Genomic DNA, 14,890 nt, shown 5'->3' with positions numbered 1-14,890 from the left:
ACCAGGGTACGCTCCTGTCTCTGCCCTCTTCCTGTGCAGTCGGAGGCTCCCCCGGGGCCCCACTGCAAATATGTGCATCCCTGGTCCCCATTCCTCACACCGAGACCCCTGGCTCCAAGCCCCTTCCCAGGTGCTGTGGCTGCTGCTGGTCTTCCCAGGCCTAGGGCCACAACCCCTTCTCTCCAGAAGCTTGTGTATCTTCTCTTTCCATCTATGATTCATCTTTATGCCTTAGTCACTGTGTCTCTCAGGCTCCTCTGTGTGTAAACGCTTCCTCTGCTCTTCTTGGAGGGTCTGTGCTGCTTTTGACTGATCCTTGGAAGTTTGGAGCCAATCAATAAATCTTTGCAACCCACGGCGATGAGACTGTGATTGTAGCCAGAGGGACCCTGGTCTGTGTGAGTCAGACCCTCTCAGGGCGTTTCCACCACAGCCCTCATGACCCAGCCCGTTGCTCTCACACGGCCTCCTCCCCACTCCTCAGGCTTGACCTCAGGATGCTGGACCCCATCCCGCAGTGGCCTGTGGAAGGCCTGAGCTTCCCCAGGAAGGCCTTCCCCCAGGGGTTCAGCACACCTGGGTCCTCACAACAGTGGTCACCATGGTATCGTGGATTGTTTGTGGGTGAGTTGGTTCTTTTCTCACTGGAATACAAACTCATGGATTCAGGGAAACAAGGATCTCGACAAATAATTCGGTAAAGATCCCTGCTTCCCTGGATCTATAGATTCCAGCATCTAGAACAGTACTTGGCATGCAGAAGTTGCTTCATAAAGACTCAAGTGAATGAATAAATGAGGGTGACAGCAGAAAAATCTCTGAGGATGCTGGGTGGTTAGAGGCCCTTCCAGGACGCCCACAGAAGCTGATGGGCCGATGCTTTCTGTGTGGTCTTAACAAGTGGTGCCCATGACGACTAAGATCTCAGCAGAACAGGAGAGAAATGTGAAAGGTCAAAGGGTGTCCCATTGCAAGCCAGTTGGGAGAGGCCTGTGCTGGAGCCCAGCCTGCAGAGGCTCACAGGCATCCAGCGGGCACGCTCCTCACCCTGCAGACCTTGGAGTGCCGTGAGCACACCTGTGAAGCCAACCCTCCCCGCGCTCCCCTCTGGCCTCACCTTGGACAGGCGCTAAGGGCTCGTAGACCACTCGATAGCCCTGCAGGACGCCGTTGGCTGCCGCCGGTTCGCCCCAGGAGACATTAAGCGTGGTAGATGTTATTTCTGAGAACGCCAAAAAGCTGGGGGTCCCAGGAGCTAGAGGAACACAGCATAAAGGGACTTTGAGTAAAGCTCCTTTATAGATCATTTACATGTATGTCTACGCCTCCACATAGAATGAAAGTGTTACTAGATGTTATTTTCAACTCAGTAATAGTCTCCACGCAGTGGGATGAAAAGATTTATGGACCATCTCCAAACTTCCCAGGATCAACCAGAAACCTGGACCCTCCTGAGAAGAGCAGAGAAAATGATGGAGTTTAAAAACAAAGGAGCCTGAGAGACGCAGGGACAAAGGCATTAAGATGAATAATAGATGGAGGCGCAGAGGGAAATGCAGAGGGCTTCATTTCCCGGCCACCGAGGCCGCTGGAGGCTCTGCCCACTTTCTTGGCCTCACCCTGGAGTGTGGGAGGGGGCCCAGTGAGCCATCCTGGGCAGAAGCTGCCTGTGGTTGCAGAGGGCCAGGCATGTGGTCAGGATGCTGAGCCTGCTTGCTACCCCTTGCCTGGGCTCTGGGCGGGGGCAGTGCCCAGGACTGCCCCTAGAATCACCACCACGTGTCCCCCAGCTGCTCTCCCTCCAGTCACCCCTGTGACCTGCCAGGTCCCTGGTGCCCTGGGAGGAAACAGGGGACCCAGCCTGGATTCCAGAAACAACTCCTCCCCACTGGATGAGGCCCCGAGGAAGCAGCCCTTGCATGCTGGGCAGGGCTTCATAAAGAAGTCTTTGCTTGACCCCAGGAGATGGAGCACCTGGGGGGGTTCAATGCTTGAACCCACAGACTGCCCGGGAGCCCTGAGTGGGACAGGTCTCCTTGGCTTTCTGGGCCTTACACTTCCTGGGTCCCACGAAGTGCCTCTCAGATCCCCGGGACGAGCACTAAGCTGCATTCCCTTGGAATTCCTGACCACTTCCTAATGACCTCCAGGTCACTGGGAAGCTGAGAGCCACAGGAGAACAAGTGCTCGAAGCTGCTTCTGGAGAAGAGCCTGAACCAGGCCCTTCTGGATCTGCATGCCCTGGGTTCTGCCCATGCGGGTCCCCATCTCTGTGACTTCCTGGAGAACCACTTCCTAGATGAGGGGGTAAAACTCATCAGGAAGATGGGTGGCCACCCCCCAGGCTGGGCTGGGCGAGTATCTTTTCAAAAGGCTCACTCTCAAGCATGACTAGTAGCCTCCGGAGACCAGCAGCCTTTGAGGGGCTCCTCTGGCACCTTCCCACCCCTCAGTGCCAGGGCTTGTGCCTGAACCTTTTCCCCTGCAGCCACCAGGCAGCTTTTTAACCATCCTGGAGCCCTTTCCCAAAACATGGACCAAATGGAGATAATAAAGCTTTTTGCAAGAAACAAAACAAAACAAAACCTGTGTGTGTGGAGGTGAGGCCACAGGCCATGTGACACCTGACAATGAAATGCTTTTAGGCCAGTGTCTGAGAGGCAGCTGTGAGCCATTCCAGGTCGTTTGTGGCCCCGAAACCCAGGGAGTGCCCGTACTGTGGCCTGGGCTCAGTGCACTGGCACTCGTCCCCTAGGGCTGTGGACATGTGGAGCTAAGAGCCCAGTAAGAAGCTCCCTGAGGGAATGGGAAGGAGGCCTGGGTGCAGATGCAGAGCCTGCCTGCCCTCTGTGATCCTGGAGAGTCTGGAGGGAGGCACACTATGCTCACTGTTGTCTCGCGGGTACCAGGGGCCCCACCACGCAATAGGCCAAGGCCAGCCCCTGGGGGAAGCAAATGAATCGCATCCAGGCCTGCCTCTCTGGAGATCGAGATCCCCTGGCACACATCGGCATGTGTTCTGGGTCAGGCGAGCAGAGAGCTGTGGGGATGGAGAGGAGGGGCCCCTCGTTTGTCTGGGCTCAGGGGCTACTGTGGCCATTGAGAGGGGTGCCCTGTGGAAGCCTGTGGGTTGGAAACACATTGCTCTCTTACCAGCTTGATGGGTGCGCCCCTGCCTGGGGTCACTCTGGGGCCCATCTCCGGCGGCATTGAAGGCCGAGATGCTGACCAGGTATTGGGTGTGGCTGGTCAGGTTCTTCAGCTTCACCATCGTCTCCGGCAGGAACAGGACCTTCATCTTCTCTGTTTCGTTCTGGCTCTCTGCCTCCCAGTAGTAAACCTGTTGGAAAGAGCCAGAAGTCGGAGGCAGGTGGTGGAGGAGTGGCTGCCCCTGTTCCTGCGCCTGTGGGAGACAGAGGAGGCCCGAGTACAGGGTGATTTGGGACCTTGGCCCGAGCATGCCAGCCCCTGGGTCGGGCTATGCTGTGGCATGGAGGGCAGAGAGTCTGGGTGGGGGGGCGGGGGCTGAGGTCAGTGCCAGAGGGAGGGGAACTCTTGGCTGCTAATAGCGTTGAGGAAGCCAATAATTTGCATTTCTGAGTTGTTCTTCTGGAGTTTGAGCTTTGCCTAACTGAATAAAACATAGGGGCCTGAAGATGGGAGTGGCACTTTCTCCTAGGTGCCTGTAAGTAGAGTTCCTTTTCCCTTCCAGAGCTTAGTGCTTGTATTTACGGCCTGCCCCTTCCCTCAGTCTCCTGGAAAGGAGGGAGGCCAAGCACACCCACCCCTGCACCAGCCTCTGCAGAGAACAGGCACCCGAGCCTCTACGCTGTGCTCCCACAGCAAGCTGACATCTGAGTCTTCAATCAATGTGGCAATAAAAATAATATGAGGAAGGGACCCCATTGGGCTCAGCCCTGTGGTGACAGCCCCGTGTGTCTCCTAGATTCATCTCCTGTCACCACGCTTGTATGTACTCGTGGGCGGACTTGATGCCCAAGTACAACGGCTGGAGGAGGCTGCCAGGATCGCTTCCCCGGACGGCTGGCCGAGAACCACCACCTCATGCCAGGGCCAGCCAGACTGCACGAAGACGAGACTCGCCCGTGCATCCGCCTTGGCTCTGTGGGCTGAAGCCTGGCCAGGCCCTGGGAGCTGCCCCCCCACAAGGTGGCAGGCCGCAGAGAGCCAGGGACAGCATTCCTGCCTCCCGTGTGGGCCTGCGCTCCTGGCCCTGCTGCGCTCACCCTGAGCGGGAGCATTGCTCACTTGCACCAGCAAGTCGTGGTGCAGTACTCTCCAAACTGTGCCAATCCAACCCTGCGCTTGGATAGGCCTTACTAACGTGAGATCAATACCCAAGTTCAATGTCTTTATCATTAAGGAAATTAGAAAACATATTCTGGACATCCATAAATAGCATTTTGCCTCCAAGCTCACAGGACTTCCCATTACCTCATCAATCATTGGAACAGCCCTGCCGCGGAGGAAGGTGTTTATTTTCATAAAACACTGACAAAAATCATTTTTAAATGGACATTTAATTGGCCCGATAGTCATCAGGGCAGGCTGGCCCACAGAGGCTGATGACTGACCCAGCTGGGCCACCGAGGAGTCATTCAGGAGAAGGAAGGGGCAGTTTGCAAGGGACGGGCCCGGGGCTGCTTTCTTCAGGGTGGGTTTAGCCGGTCCTTCTGAGTTCTCTGCACGGACATGGCCTTGTAGACGGCTGTGGGGGCTTCCTGCCCCGCACGAACCTGCTCTGGGCAATCACTCATCAGCCCGCTGCCTTTCTTTTGCCCCACGTCTGCAATATTTAGCTAATATGACATCATAAGATTTTAGTGTGATGGATCTCAAACTGGGCTTCCTAGGAACCCCAACCCCTGGAGGAACTTGTTAGAAATGCAAATTCTTGGCCCTCCCAGCCTGGACCTCACGAAATATCCAGTAGAAACCCGAGGGCAGAGCTCCACTAGAGAACCCACTCTTTTTAACCTGCCCTGTTTTATTGTCAGCAAAGATACTGGATGCTCCTGGCCGGGCCTGGGGTGGGGTGGCGTGGCTGCTGGGCACAAGCCAGCGGTGCCATGAACCAGACCGTCACCCCCAGGCTGAGAGGCCAGGTCTCGCTAAGCCTGCTACAGCCGCTTGGTATTGTCCATGGCTCTCTGCCCTGATGGCCAGCTGTGTGTCTGCCAGCAGGACTTAGAGAGCCGAGGGCAGCAGTCCTGGAGTGTGACCAGGGTTCCAGTGAAGCCCTTAGGAACCCTGGGGATTTGGGCCACTTATCCTGGCCTACAAGTGACCTGGAAGGAAGAAGCAAACCATGCAAAAGGGCATTGCCTTGTAGCCCTGGATGTTCCCATTCTGGCTCTCCGGGGGCGGCGGGTCCCACGTGACCTCCAGCTGGCTGGCCGTGAGCGGGGTCACTTGGATGTTCTGCGGGGCCATGGCCGGGGCTGGGGAGAGAGGAGCACAGAAGAGGAGCTGTGGCGTCTATTGACACGTGCAGGACACCTCACTCCAGAGTGGGCTGCCTGAGAGCCTGCCCTGGGCCACTCAGCTTCTAAGCCAGGGAGCGCTGCAAACCCTTCCCAGAATCACGTCTAGAGATGCATAAAATACAATTGGAGACACAATTAGCAGAGTGTTAAAAAACAGAGGTGTGATCTGGTCATCTGCTTGCCTCGGGAGTGTGACGTGAGGCTATGCTGGCGGGCTGACCTAAGGGCTGCTGTGGGCATCAAGGTGTGATGAGTGCTGGAGGATCCGAGGTCTTTGCACCAACTGTGACTCGTCGCTGAGAGAGCAGCAGGACCTGCGGGCCCTGTGGGGTGTGTTGCGACATTCACAGTGGAGGAGGCACTGCATTTTGGATGGAACATGGAGAAAAAAGGCATCTGTGTGCCCATTCCAGGAACCTCTTGCTGTGGTGCCCTGTTCCCCGGGTCTGCAGGCGCAGGGCTGCCCTTCCAATGGGGACAGGAGCATAGATTGCACGGTTCCCCCTGCCCCTGCCCCGAGACCCCTTATGGCTCAAACTCTGAGGACCCTGTCCTCCTGCCCCTAGGGCCACACTGCCGGAATGGTGGGGAGGACACCGTGACTGCCTGCTGAGCCGGACGGAATGTGGGAAGCTGGGACAGCACAGAGAGCACGTGTGCACACGCAGAGCACATCTCCTCTGTCTGCCAGCTCCGAGCCGTCTCCGAAGTCCTCGCCCCACACTTGTGCATGACAGGCTGCTCCCTGCCTCCCGGGAGCTACTCCCTGTCTCCCGCCCGCCCATGCGTGCACCCCAACAGGTCTGCGCTGGGCTGGGCCCAGAGCCCTGGGAGCCGTCTGGGGGCCTCGGCCTGTGGGCCCAGGGGCTCTGCCTTTGGACTCAAGTGTGTTTCCAGGCCATGCATGGAGACGACTAAACAGCCACTGTCCACTGTCTGAGGGTGATAGCCCTGTGCCCTGGCTCTCAGGAGAGAACGACCTTCGAGGCTCACCCCTTCCCAACCCCCCCACCCCAGTGTAGAATAAAATAGTAATTAACACCCACTCAGCCTGACACCGACTATTTATTTTGTTCTAACTGTGTGGCTCCCATATTATCGCTGCCCACCCTGCCGTTAATGGAAATGTTAATAACCCACACCAGGTTGTTGTGACAGATGCTCGGCCTCATTATCAGAAATTCTTATTTACCGCTCCATTAAACAACAGAATCACACAAAAAAACAATTCAATCAAAACTAACTGGAGGAATTTTAACAGCCACATTAATAATCCAAAACATAAATAAAGTTAATGTCTTTTGCATGTTTGCCATCGGCAACTCTATCGCAAAATTACTGTTGTACAATTAAAACGTGAAAGGCAAAATTGAGCACGGCCATTACCCCGGTAGTCGGTTAGAACTGTCTGTGCGCGGTGCCCCCCCAACCCCAGAGTCTCCTTTCCAGACCCTGGGGCCTGAGACTTTTCTCTGGACACTGAGGGCCACAGAAACTAGGGCTTCTGGGGGCTCGCGGTGGCCCCCGGAATTCAGGGGCCATGTGCCTCGGGGCTGCGGTTGACACGCGCTGGACAAACCCTGCTGGCCCCGTGCACGGGGCAGCTGAGCCACACGCGCTGCCGTCCCCAAGCTGAGATGCTCTGATGTGCCCACCAGCTATTCTGCAGCACAGAGCTCTTGTGCCATAAAAATGCTGCGGGTAACAAGGACTTTTTTGATGCTGACACAAGCAGGGAAGAGAGAAATGTGTGTAAACACAGAACAGAGCATGTCAGTTTCAAGATGTATTTTTTTGGCTCCTGAAAGCTTCTGGGTCTCCACGCCCGCAGGATGACCTGACTTAGGCACTGCTGTTTACCAGCCCACATGCAGTCTTGCTCATCATCGAGCGTGTTCGTGGGGAACTGATGGAACGTCTCGTGAGCCCTTGTCGGCGTGTTCTCCCCCTATTTGCACCCGTGGTGTATGGTAAACACAGATATCAGACCAGAATGCTTTCTTAACGTGCATGAAATCAGTTTCAAAAGGCATTTTAGCACAGCAGCGTGTGGCGTGTGCTGATACACAGATTGCTCACAGGCAGCACTAGAAGGGGGCTTGCAAAGGTGGAGGTGCAGAGTGGACACTCTCCACGTGTCTCACATCAGGGCTGACGATGCCGCCACACAGCAGGGATCCAGTCCTTTGTGGGTGGCTCCTGCCAGCCTGGCCACTCAAGAGAGAGCAAGTGAGAGAGAGAGCAAGCGAGAGACAGAAAGAGAGAGAGAAAGTTTGCCAAGGCAGTGACAGAGGAACTCTGAGACTTCTAGAGTCACCCTGCACCTGAAGATTTCTGGAATCTTCTGGGATTCTGATTTTTCTGGGGACTCGACACTGGCAGGCAAGCCCCACACAGCAGGAAAGGCAGCACTTTGTCTATCTCATGTGGCCCCCAGGTGGATGTGCTGCCCCCGCCGTGGCCATCCAGCATCAGGTGGAGCAACAGGCAGTAGAATAAAACGGCTGTGCCTGGCTCAAGCTCAACTTGCTTAGCTCAGCGTGCTGGCTCCTGGCTGCCTAACTCCGTGCCCACCAGACCCTGAGTGGACCTGGTCACTCCTGGGTCCTGAGCCACAGACCCTCCCACGGCACCTGCCATAAGGTGAGGTAGCTGGACAGGCACAGTGTAGCATGCTCACAGCATGGAAAGAAGGAGAAGACAGGTCTGTAAAAATATTTGGTAGATGAGTGCACACTTGAGAGAGCAACAGAACATTTTCTGTGCCATAGGAATTAACTCTGCAGACTCACTCACTACTCAAAATACCCACTGCCTTCCTATAGGAGGGTCATCTCTCTCCTAAGGGGGCCCACATGTCTCCCCTCTCTGATCCTAGTGTGGTGATGACAGGGAAGCAATAGCGACACGTGGGCAGGAGTGACACAGACCACCTTCCGGCAGAAGCTTCCAGAGGATTCCCCAGCCTGCTACCTCCTCTCCCCACTACCACCTGACCAGCAGGTCCCACACGGGGGCTGATCCTTCAGTCTGTGTCTTGGAGAGAAGACTGCAAGAAGCGGGAGAGACACAGCTGGCCAGGAAGGACGGGGCATGTGAGAGAGAAATTACTGCTGGTGATTAAGCTGTTGGGACTCAGTGGCTGGTTGTTGCCACAGCGTGATGTGCAACATCTTCCTGAACGTAGACCAGGCCCTAGGCTTGATGCTGAGGGGTGGGTGGATCCAAAGGCACAGTGACATGTGTAACAAGAGAGAGAAATCACAGTAATGATGATATAGGGTGTAATTGTGAGGACAGGTTAAAAGGGCCATGAGAAGTCATTTCTGGCTGGGGGGCACGGGGTCTTTCCTGGAAACCGAGTATCCTTCAATAATGGGGAGAATTCAACATGTGACAATGAGCCAGGGAAGCAAAGGCTAATGTAAGAGATGAGAGTGGGAAGGGCAACAGGTAGGGTGTCTGTTGGGGTCACATCAGACAGATGGTCACCCAGGTGCCAGTGCCACCTGGGGCCATGCTGGGCATCTGCTAGTGCTAGGCCATGCTAGGCCATGCTAGGCCATGCTAGGCCACGCTAGGCCACACTAGGCTATGTCAGACTGTGCTAGATCATGACAAGCCATGCTAGGCCATGTTAGATCACGCTAGGCCATGTCAAATAGTGCTAGGCTATGCTAGGCCATGTCAGATTGTGCTAGATCATGACAAGCCATGCTAGATCATGCTAGGCCATGCTAGGTTTCTTTTACTTTCTGTAACCCAGTGATTTATTATTTGGGTAGAGCAATTTTTAACTGATAACTTGAGGATCATTGCTAATATTTGCATATAACAAGAGAGGTATTTGTTTATATAATAAAAAAAATTATACACATTCATCAGTTCACTTTAATGACATCAACATTTTTCTGGCAAGCAGTTTTTCTGATGTCCTGTTGAAGTCAACAGGAACTAGAATTCTCTAATGTAGTTTATCTTCTCAGCAAACTTTGCCAACACAATCTGTTCCTCTAAGCCAGGATACCTGGAGACAGACTCCAGCTCTGGATAATTATCTAACCTCTGGGGTCTCCGTAATACATAAAGGAGGCTTAAGTGGATCATAGTTCTTCAACTCAGTGGGGGACAAGTCAAGACAGAACAATGAGTCAGTGCAAGAAAGTGGAAAAGGAGGGGACTCTCAAAAGGCGAGCAGAGCCTGGAAACACAAAGGCTTCATTCACTTCTGGGCAGGGGCACCGTCCCCAGAAGGAAGACAGGAGAATCACTGCCGTCACCGAACATGAAGTCCAAGGCTCAGGGCTTTGCAGGTGGCCGGGCGGCTGCCAGCCCTGCCCTGAGAAACTCTGGGTCTGTAAGCAAGCCTTCAGTTAGACACCACACAATAATTTTTTTAAAAGCCTATAACAGAATTCAAAATGAGAAGACAATGTTTTATAAATCTGTAATGAACACAAAGACATGGATCTCCTTTTCTCAAACCAAAGTACCCCGTCTCCAGGAATCCACAGGGCCTTTTGCCCTAGATGAGAACACCTAGTTTGCCGGCTGCTGGGGTCGCAGTGACCCATCTGCAGGGCATGAGCACAGTGCTGAGGGCAGCACGGGGGTGCCTGTGCAAGCCTTCTGTCTGGGCTCACCTCACCTTCCTAACCCCAGGAAGTGGAGCCACCTTTCATGTAGGGGAAGACCAGGGTGAAGAGAGGCCTGGCCCCAGGTCCTGACTCACACCACACTCCCAGCCTCTCGGCCTGGCTCCCAGTACAGTGCCAGGGGAGGGAGGGGGTTCAAGGCCACATTCCTGGGGTTTCTGGAGTGGCTGCCCTGCCCAGCTCTATCTCACACAGCCTGATGCCTTTCCCTTGAGCTTAAATGCCTGTCTTTTCTCCAACCACCTCACTGCCAAGCCAGAACCAACATGACTCTAAGGAAGCTTAACAAGAGGAATCAGGAAATGGGTCCCAAAAACTGTTCTTAAAAACAATCAATGCCATGGACTCCATGCTGCAGAGGTTGCAGGTGGGAGGTCATAGGAAAAACCCTGGGTGGTGAGTTTTAAGATATGGGCTCAGACTGTGGGGCTTGGGACACAGGTCAATCTCTCAGAGCCTCAGTTCCTTTAATAAAATAGAAGAAAATACCAGATGTAATGGGTTTCAGAGACGAAATGAAGTACATTTTGAGAAGACAAAGTTTAGTGGCCAGCAAGGAGGAGGCATTCTGGAAGGTGGCCTGACAGAGTGTCTTGCTCCAAGCTCACTCCCTGCACTCACTGTCCAGTGAATCGCCCAGCAGGGGCAGATGGTGCACTGGTCCTGCATGGGTTGTGTCCCTGTAGGGACTGTCACCATGTGCTGACATGTTAAATGTCTCTCCCCTTGCAGTTCCTCCACGAGCCAGGAGCAGCACAGGTCTGTCCTGGGCACTCTGCCTTCCACAGCCTTGGACACCAGCATCTTGGCTGGTGGAGATGCTCCACGGTCCCACCTCCTGGTACTCACACCCTCCCTCATGTAATCCCCTCCTGTGAGTACTTGTTTCTGACCAACAGATCGTGGCAGATGTGGCAGGTGGTGGCACCATGATCGACTTATAGGACACCGTGCTTCTCCACAACTAGAGCCTGTCCTGCTGGCTCTCTGTCCTGTCCTCTCATGCACTCACTCTGATGAAGCCAGCAGCCATGGAGATGCCCCCCTGGAGAGGTTTGCCGTGGCAAGGAGCTCAGGGAGGTTTCTGTCCACTGGCCCATGAGATGGAGGCCTGCCAACCACCACGCAAGTGAGCTTAGAAATGGGTCCTTCCCTGGTCCAGCCTTCAGATGAGATGGCCGCCCTGGCTGCCAATTGGATGAGACCCAAACCAGAGACACAGCTAAGTTGTGCCTGAACACCTGGCACTCACACACTGTGATGTAGCACACATGTGATGTTTCAAGCAGCTGTGTAGGGAAAATTTGTTATGTAGCGATATAACCAACAAGCATGAGTTCCTCTACAAAAGGCACCCAGCTGAGGCCCAGTCGCTGTACATTCTGGGCTCTGACAAATGGGCCTGAATTTGGGGTAGCCCCTGTGCTAAATGTGGGATTTCATGGTGTTTGAGCGATAACCCACTGTTGTGGCCAACCCAGCCCAGACCCAGCGCAGGGCCTGGCACTGTGAGTTCAGAGGAAGACGGCTGCCCGCCTTTGGGATGGTAGATGTGTTGCAGGAATTACAGGAATCTGGAGCAGTGTGGGGATTTGAGAGGGTCTATCACTGGTGCCTCCAGAGCAAGGACAACGAGGAGATCGGTGGGGTGGGTGGGTGCTCAGACAGAGTGAGCTGGCCCATGTGGGGAGGAGGAGGGGTGCCCCAGGCCCAGAACTAAAGGCAGCGAAGCTTCCTCAGCTTGAGATGTGGGCAGTCAGCTGTCACATGGCACTGAAACCCTAAGATGCTGGCTTTACAAACTGTGGTTTAAGAATAGTTGTTTAAATAAGAAGGGGGATTGGGGTCCCTGGGTGGCTCAGTCGGTGAAACGTCTGCCTTTAGCTCAGGTCATGATCTCAGGGTCCTGGGATCGAGTCCCATATCACACTCCCTGCTCAGTAGGGACCCTGCTTCTCCCTCTACTCCTCCCCCTGTCCATGCTCTCTCTCTCTTTCTCTCCCTCACTCTCTCTCTCAAAATAAATTAATTAAAAAAATAGGAAGGGAAGTTGAAACCAGAGTTTCAGACTCATAATAGCAAACACATTTCTCTCACTGGTATTTCAATGATTAAGGTGAGTGCTGGGCACACCCAGCGTCTGATCCCCATCAGTGATGCTCTCTGCTTTCCATCGTCCCTGATGCCATCAGCAGCACGGCAGCTCAGTTGCTGCCCCACCCCTGGCAGGAGAAGCAGCGGTGAAAGCCACTCAAGCAAATCAGCTATGTGGCCTGCACCTGTTGTTGGGTTTTCCTCCTTGCCTGTAGGGTGAGTTCCCATCAGAGCAAGGCCCAGGCCCCAATAGGCCATGACTGCATTGTGACCACCGGCGGTCTGTGTACCACAAACCACAGTCCCCAATTGATCAACTGTATCCTACGCAGTTTGTATCTGCAAAACTCAAGCTGGGGGGGAAGATGGTTGTTCTCGTTTCACACCTTAGAAAACAGTCTGAAGGGGCTTAAGCTGTTTATCCCAGAACAGGTTGGATGTGAACTGGAGTCTGCATAACTGGAAGGCTCTGCTGATCTTCAAGGACAAGCATTAGGAAGCTTTCCGTGGGGGTGGCCCGGGTGGTTCAGCGGTTTAGCGCCGCCTTCAGCCCAGGGCCTGATCCTGGAGACCCGGGATCGAGTCCCACGTCGGGCTCCCTGCATGGAGTCTGCTCCTCCCTCTGCCTCTCTCTCTCTCTCTCTCTCTGTCTGAGTAAATAAAATCTTTAATCTTTTTTTTTTTTTTTTAAAGGAGGAAGCTTTCTGTGAAGAGCCAGAGAACACTTTAAGTTTTGAGGGACACACATCTCTGTCGCAGCAACTCAACTCTGCCTTTGTATGACCAAAGCAGCCACAGGCAGAATGTAAACGAATGGGCATCTCAATAAAACTTTATTCACAAAAACAGGCACTGGCTGGAGTTGGCCCCTGGGCCTGGTCTGGGGACCCTGCTCTCTGAATCAGTAAAGCGAGGATGCAGGGCAGGGCTGGGAAGAGGGTCCTGCTAAGCCACTTGGTCAAGTACAACGAGTGCTGGAATGTCCCTGGCCGCTAGCCTTATGAGCCCGTCCCCATCACGTAACCCTGGAACTGCCATACATGAGAGCCACCAGGTTCTGGCCGCTCAGGACGCTTGTGGAGATTGAGGGAGAGGTGAGTCTGCACATGCTTGGGCAGGCAAGAGGGGCCCTAGGGAGTCTGGGGAGGCAGGTGACATGATGCAAGAAGCTCCAGGGAGAGTGAGGCTGGCCCAGACTGGCTTAATCCATGGTTTTCTCAATTTTGAAAACCTACGTCCTTCTCTTCTGATTCTGATCCCAGTAGGAGTTATTTTATAAGAAAAATAGCTGCCTTGGATGAGGTGGCCACACTGGTGTGTCCTGCTACCACTGACCAGCTGGGCATTCTTGGAGAACCCTCTGGAAGCTTCGGTGCTTCAGTTTTTCTCACCTATAAAATGAAGGTAAACTCTGAGCCCTGCACCTGCTGGGATGCAGAAAGTCTGAACTAAGACAAAGGACACTGCAAGAGGGGGACAGGGTGTCTCCCCCCAATTCCCACTCTTCTCCTACATCCCAACATCAGGACCCACTGTGTCAGACCCCCAGAGTTCTCCAGGAGAAGCTCTAGGTCAAAGGAACAAGGTTTAAGAAGTAAGTGTACGAGTAAGGCTGGGGAATTAGGTCCCCAGCAGGGAGAAGCCTCAGCAAGCATCCAGCCTTGGAGAGCTGGGGAGACACTCCGGGGTCCGAGCACTTTCAAATCCACTGCCAGAAGCCGGGTTGGTGGCACGAACACCCCGTCCCCATGTGGCCAGTCTGCTTAGTCACACACGTGGCGATGATGCTACCCTCCTTCCCAGGATGACCCGGTGTCTATGCATCCAGCAGGCATGCCAGACCACACGGGGCTCTGTAAGGTGCGAAGGCCCCACAGCCCGTAAGGCTTGACCCTGGACACCCTCATCCACTTAGAGATCCCAGGAGAGGCCATCTCTCTCCGCCCAGAGTGTGGGTTGCTTAAGGGCAGGAGCGGGTCTTCCTGCTCAGGGGCCTCTTGAGCTGTGGAGTGAGTGGGCTCTCAGCAGAGATGTCTCCACCCATCACCCATGTGGTACTGAGAGGAATGTCTTGAGAATCTGGCCGAGAACTTGGTGTCTGGATTGCGTGATGTTTGGGATCCTTTCCAAAGAAAGCATTAGGCCTTCGAATATTCTCTATAACCTTCCTACATCGATGGAAATTAGGTTATTAGAAATGTCATTTATCTACCAACATTTCCTAGGCCCCACGTCCACTAGGGAAGGCAGTAATCCAGGCTGGGAGGCTGCACAGGGAGCACGTGGCACAGAAGAGGGTCACACAGAGCTGGAGAACCAGGTGACGCTCATAGTGGCCAGAGATGCTGCTTGACAGGAAGAGTCCCAGTGCTGGTCTCAGGACCAGATTTTATATTTCCCCTACAGACAATGGGGATCTACTGGGGGGTTGAAACAGAAATGGGATGGGATGAGACTAGGTTGGGGAAGGATCCCCCGCACAGGGTGGGGAGAGTGGGGGGCTGTGGCGATTCTGGAGGTTTCCATGGGTCCCCATGGCACCCCAGCACTGACCAGGCTGTGGGAAGTGCCCTCCTTTCCTGCCTCCTCTTCCAGGGCCGTGTCTGGCTGCACTGCCAGCTTAGTCTTCGGGTC

At 54.3% G+C, this 14,890-nt stretch overlaps 1 protein-coding gene across 18 annotated transcripts in view; it reads right to left on the bottom strand.

Annotated features, from left to right (window-relative positions):
• Positions 1-14,890, bottom strand: part of SDK1 (sidekick cell adhesion molecule 1) — an 894,112-nt gene that overhangs the window by 39,506 nt on the left and 839,716 nt on the right. For all 18 annotated transcript variants that reach the window (XM_077907645.1, XM_077907637.1, XM_077907636.1 and 15 more), the window contains 3 exons: positions 5,347-5,462; positions 3,154-3,340; positions 1,118-1,255 (listed from right to left, as the gene is read on the bottom strand). In XM_077907645.1, coding sequence (XP_077763771.1) covers positions 1,118-1,255; positions 3,154-3,340; positions 5,347-5,462 — 441 coding nt within the window. The remainder of the gene's footprint in view (positions 1-1,117; positions 1,256-3,153; positions 3,341-5,346; positions 5,463-14,890) is intronic.

This window comes from Canis aureus, chromosome 8 (genome assembly GCF_053574225.1).
Source record: "Canis aureus isolate CA01 chromosome 8, VMU_Caureus_v.1.0, whole genome shotgun sequence".
NCBI classification, from domain to species: domain Eukaryota; kingdom Metazoa; phylum Chordata; class Mammalia; order Carnivora; family Canidae; genus Canis; species Canis aureus.
Note: the sequence above shows the minus strand (reverse complement) of the source record. Positions and strands in the feature narration are given on the sequence as shown.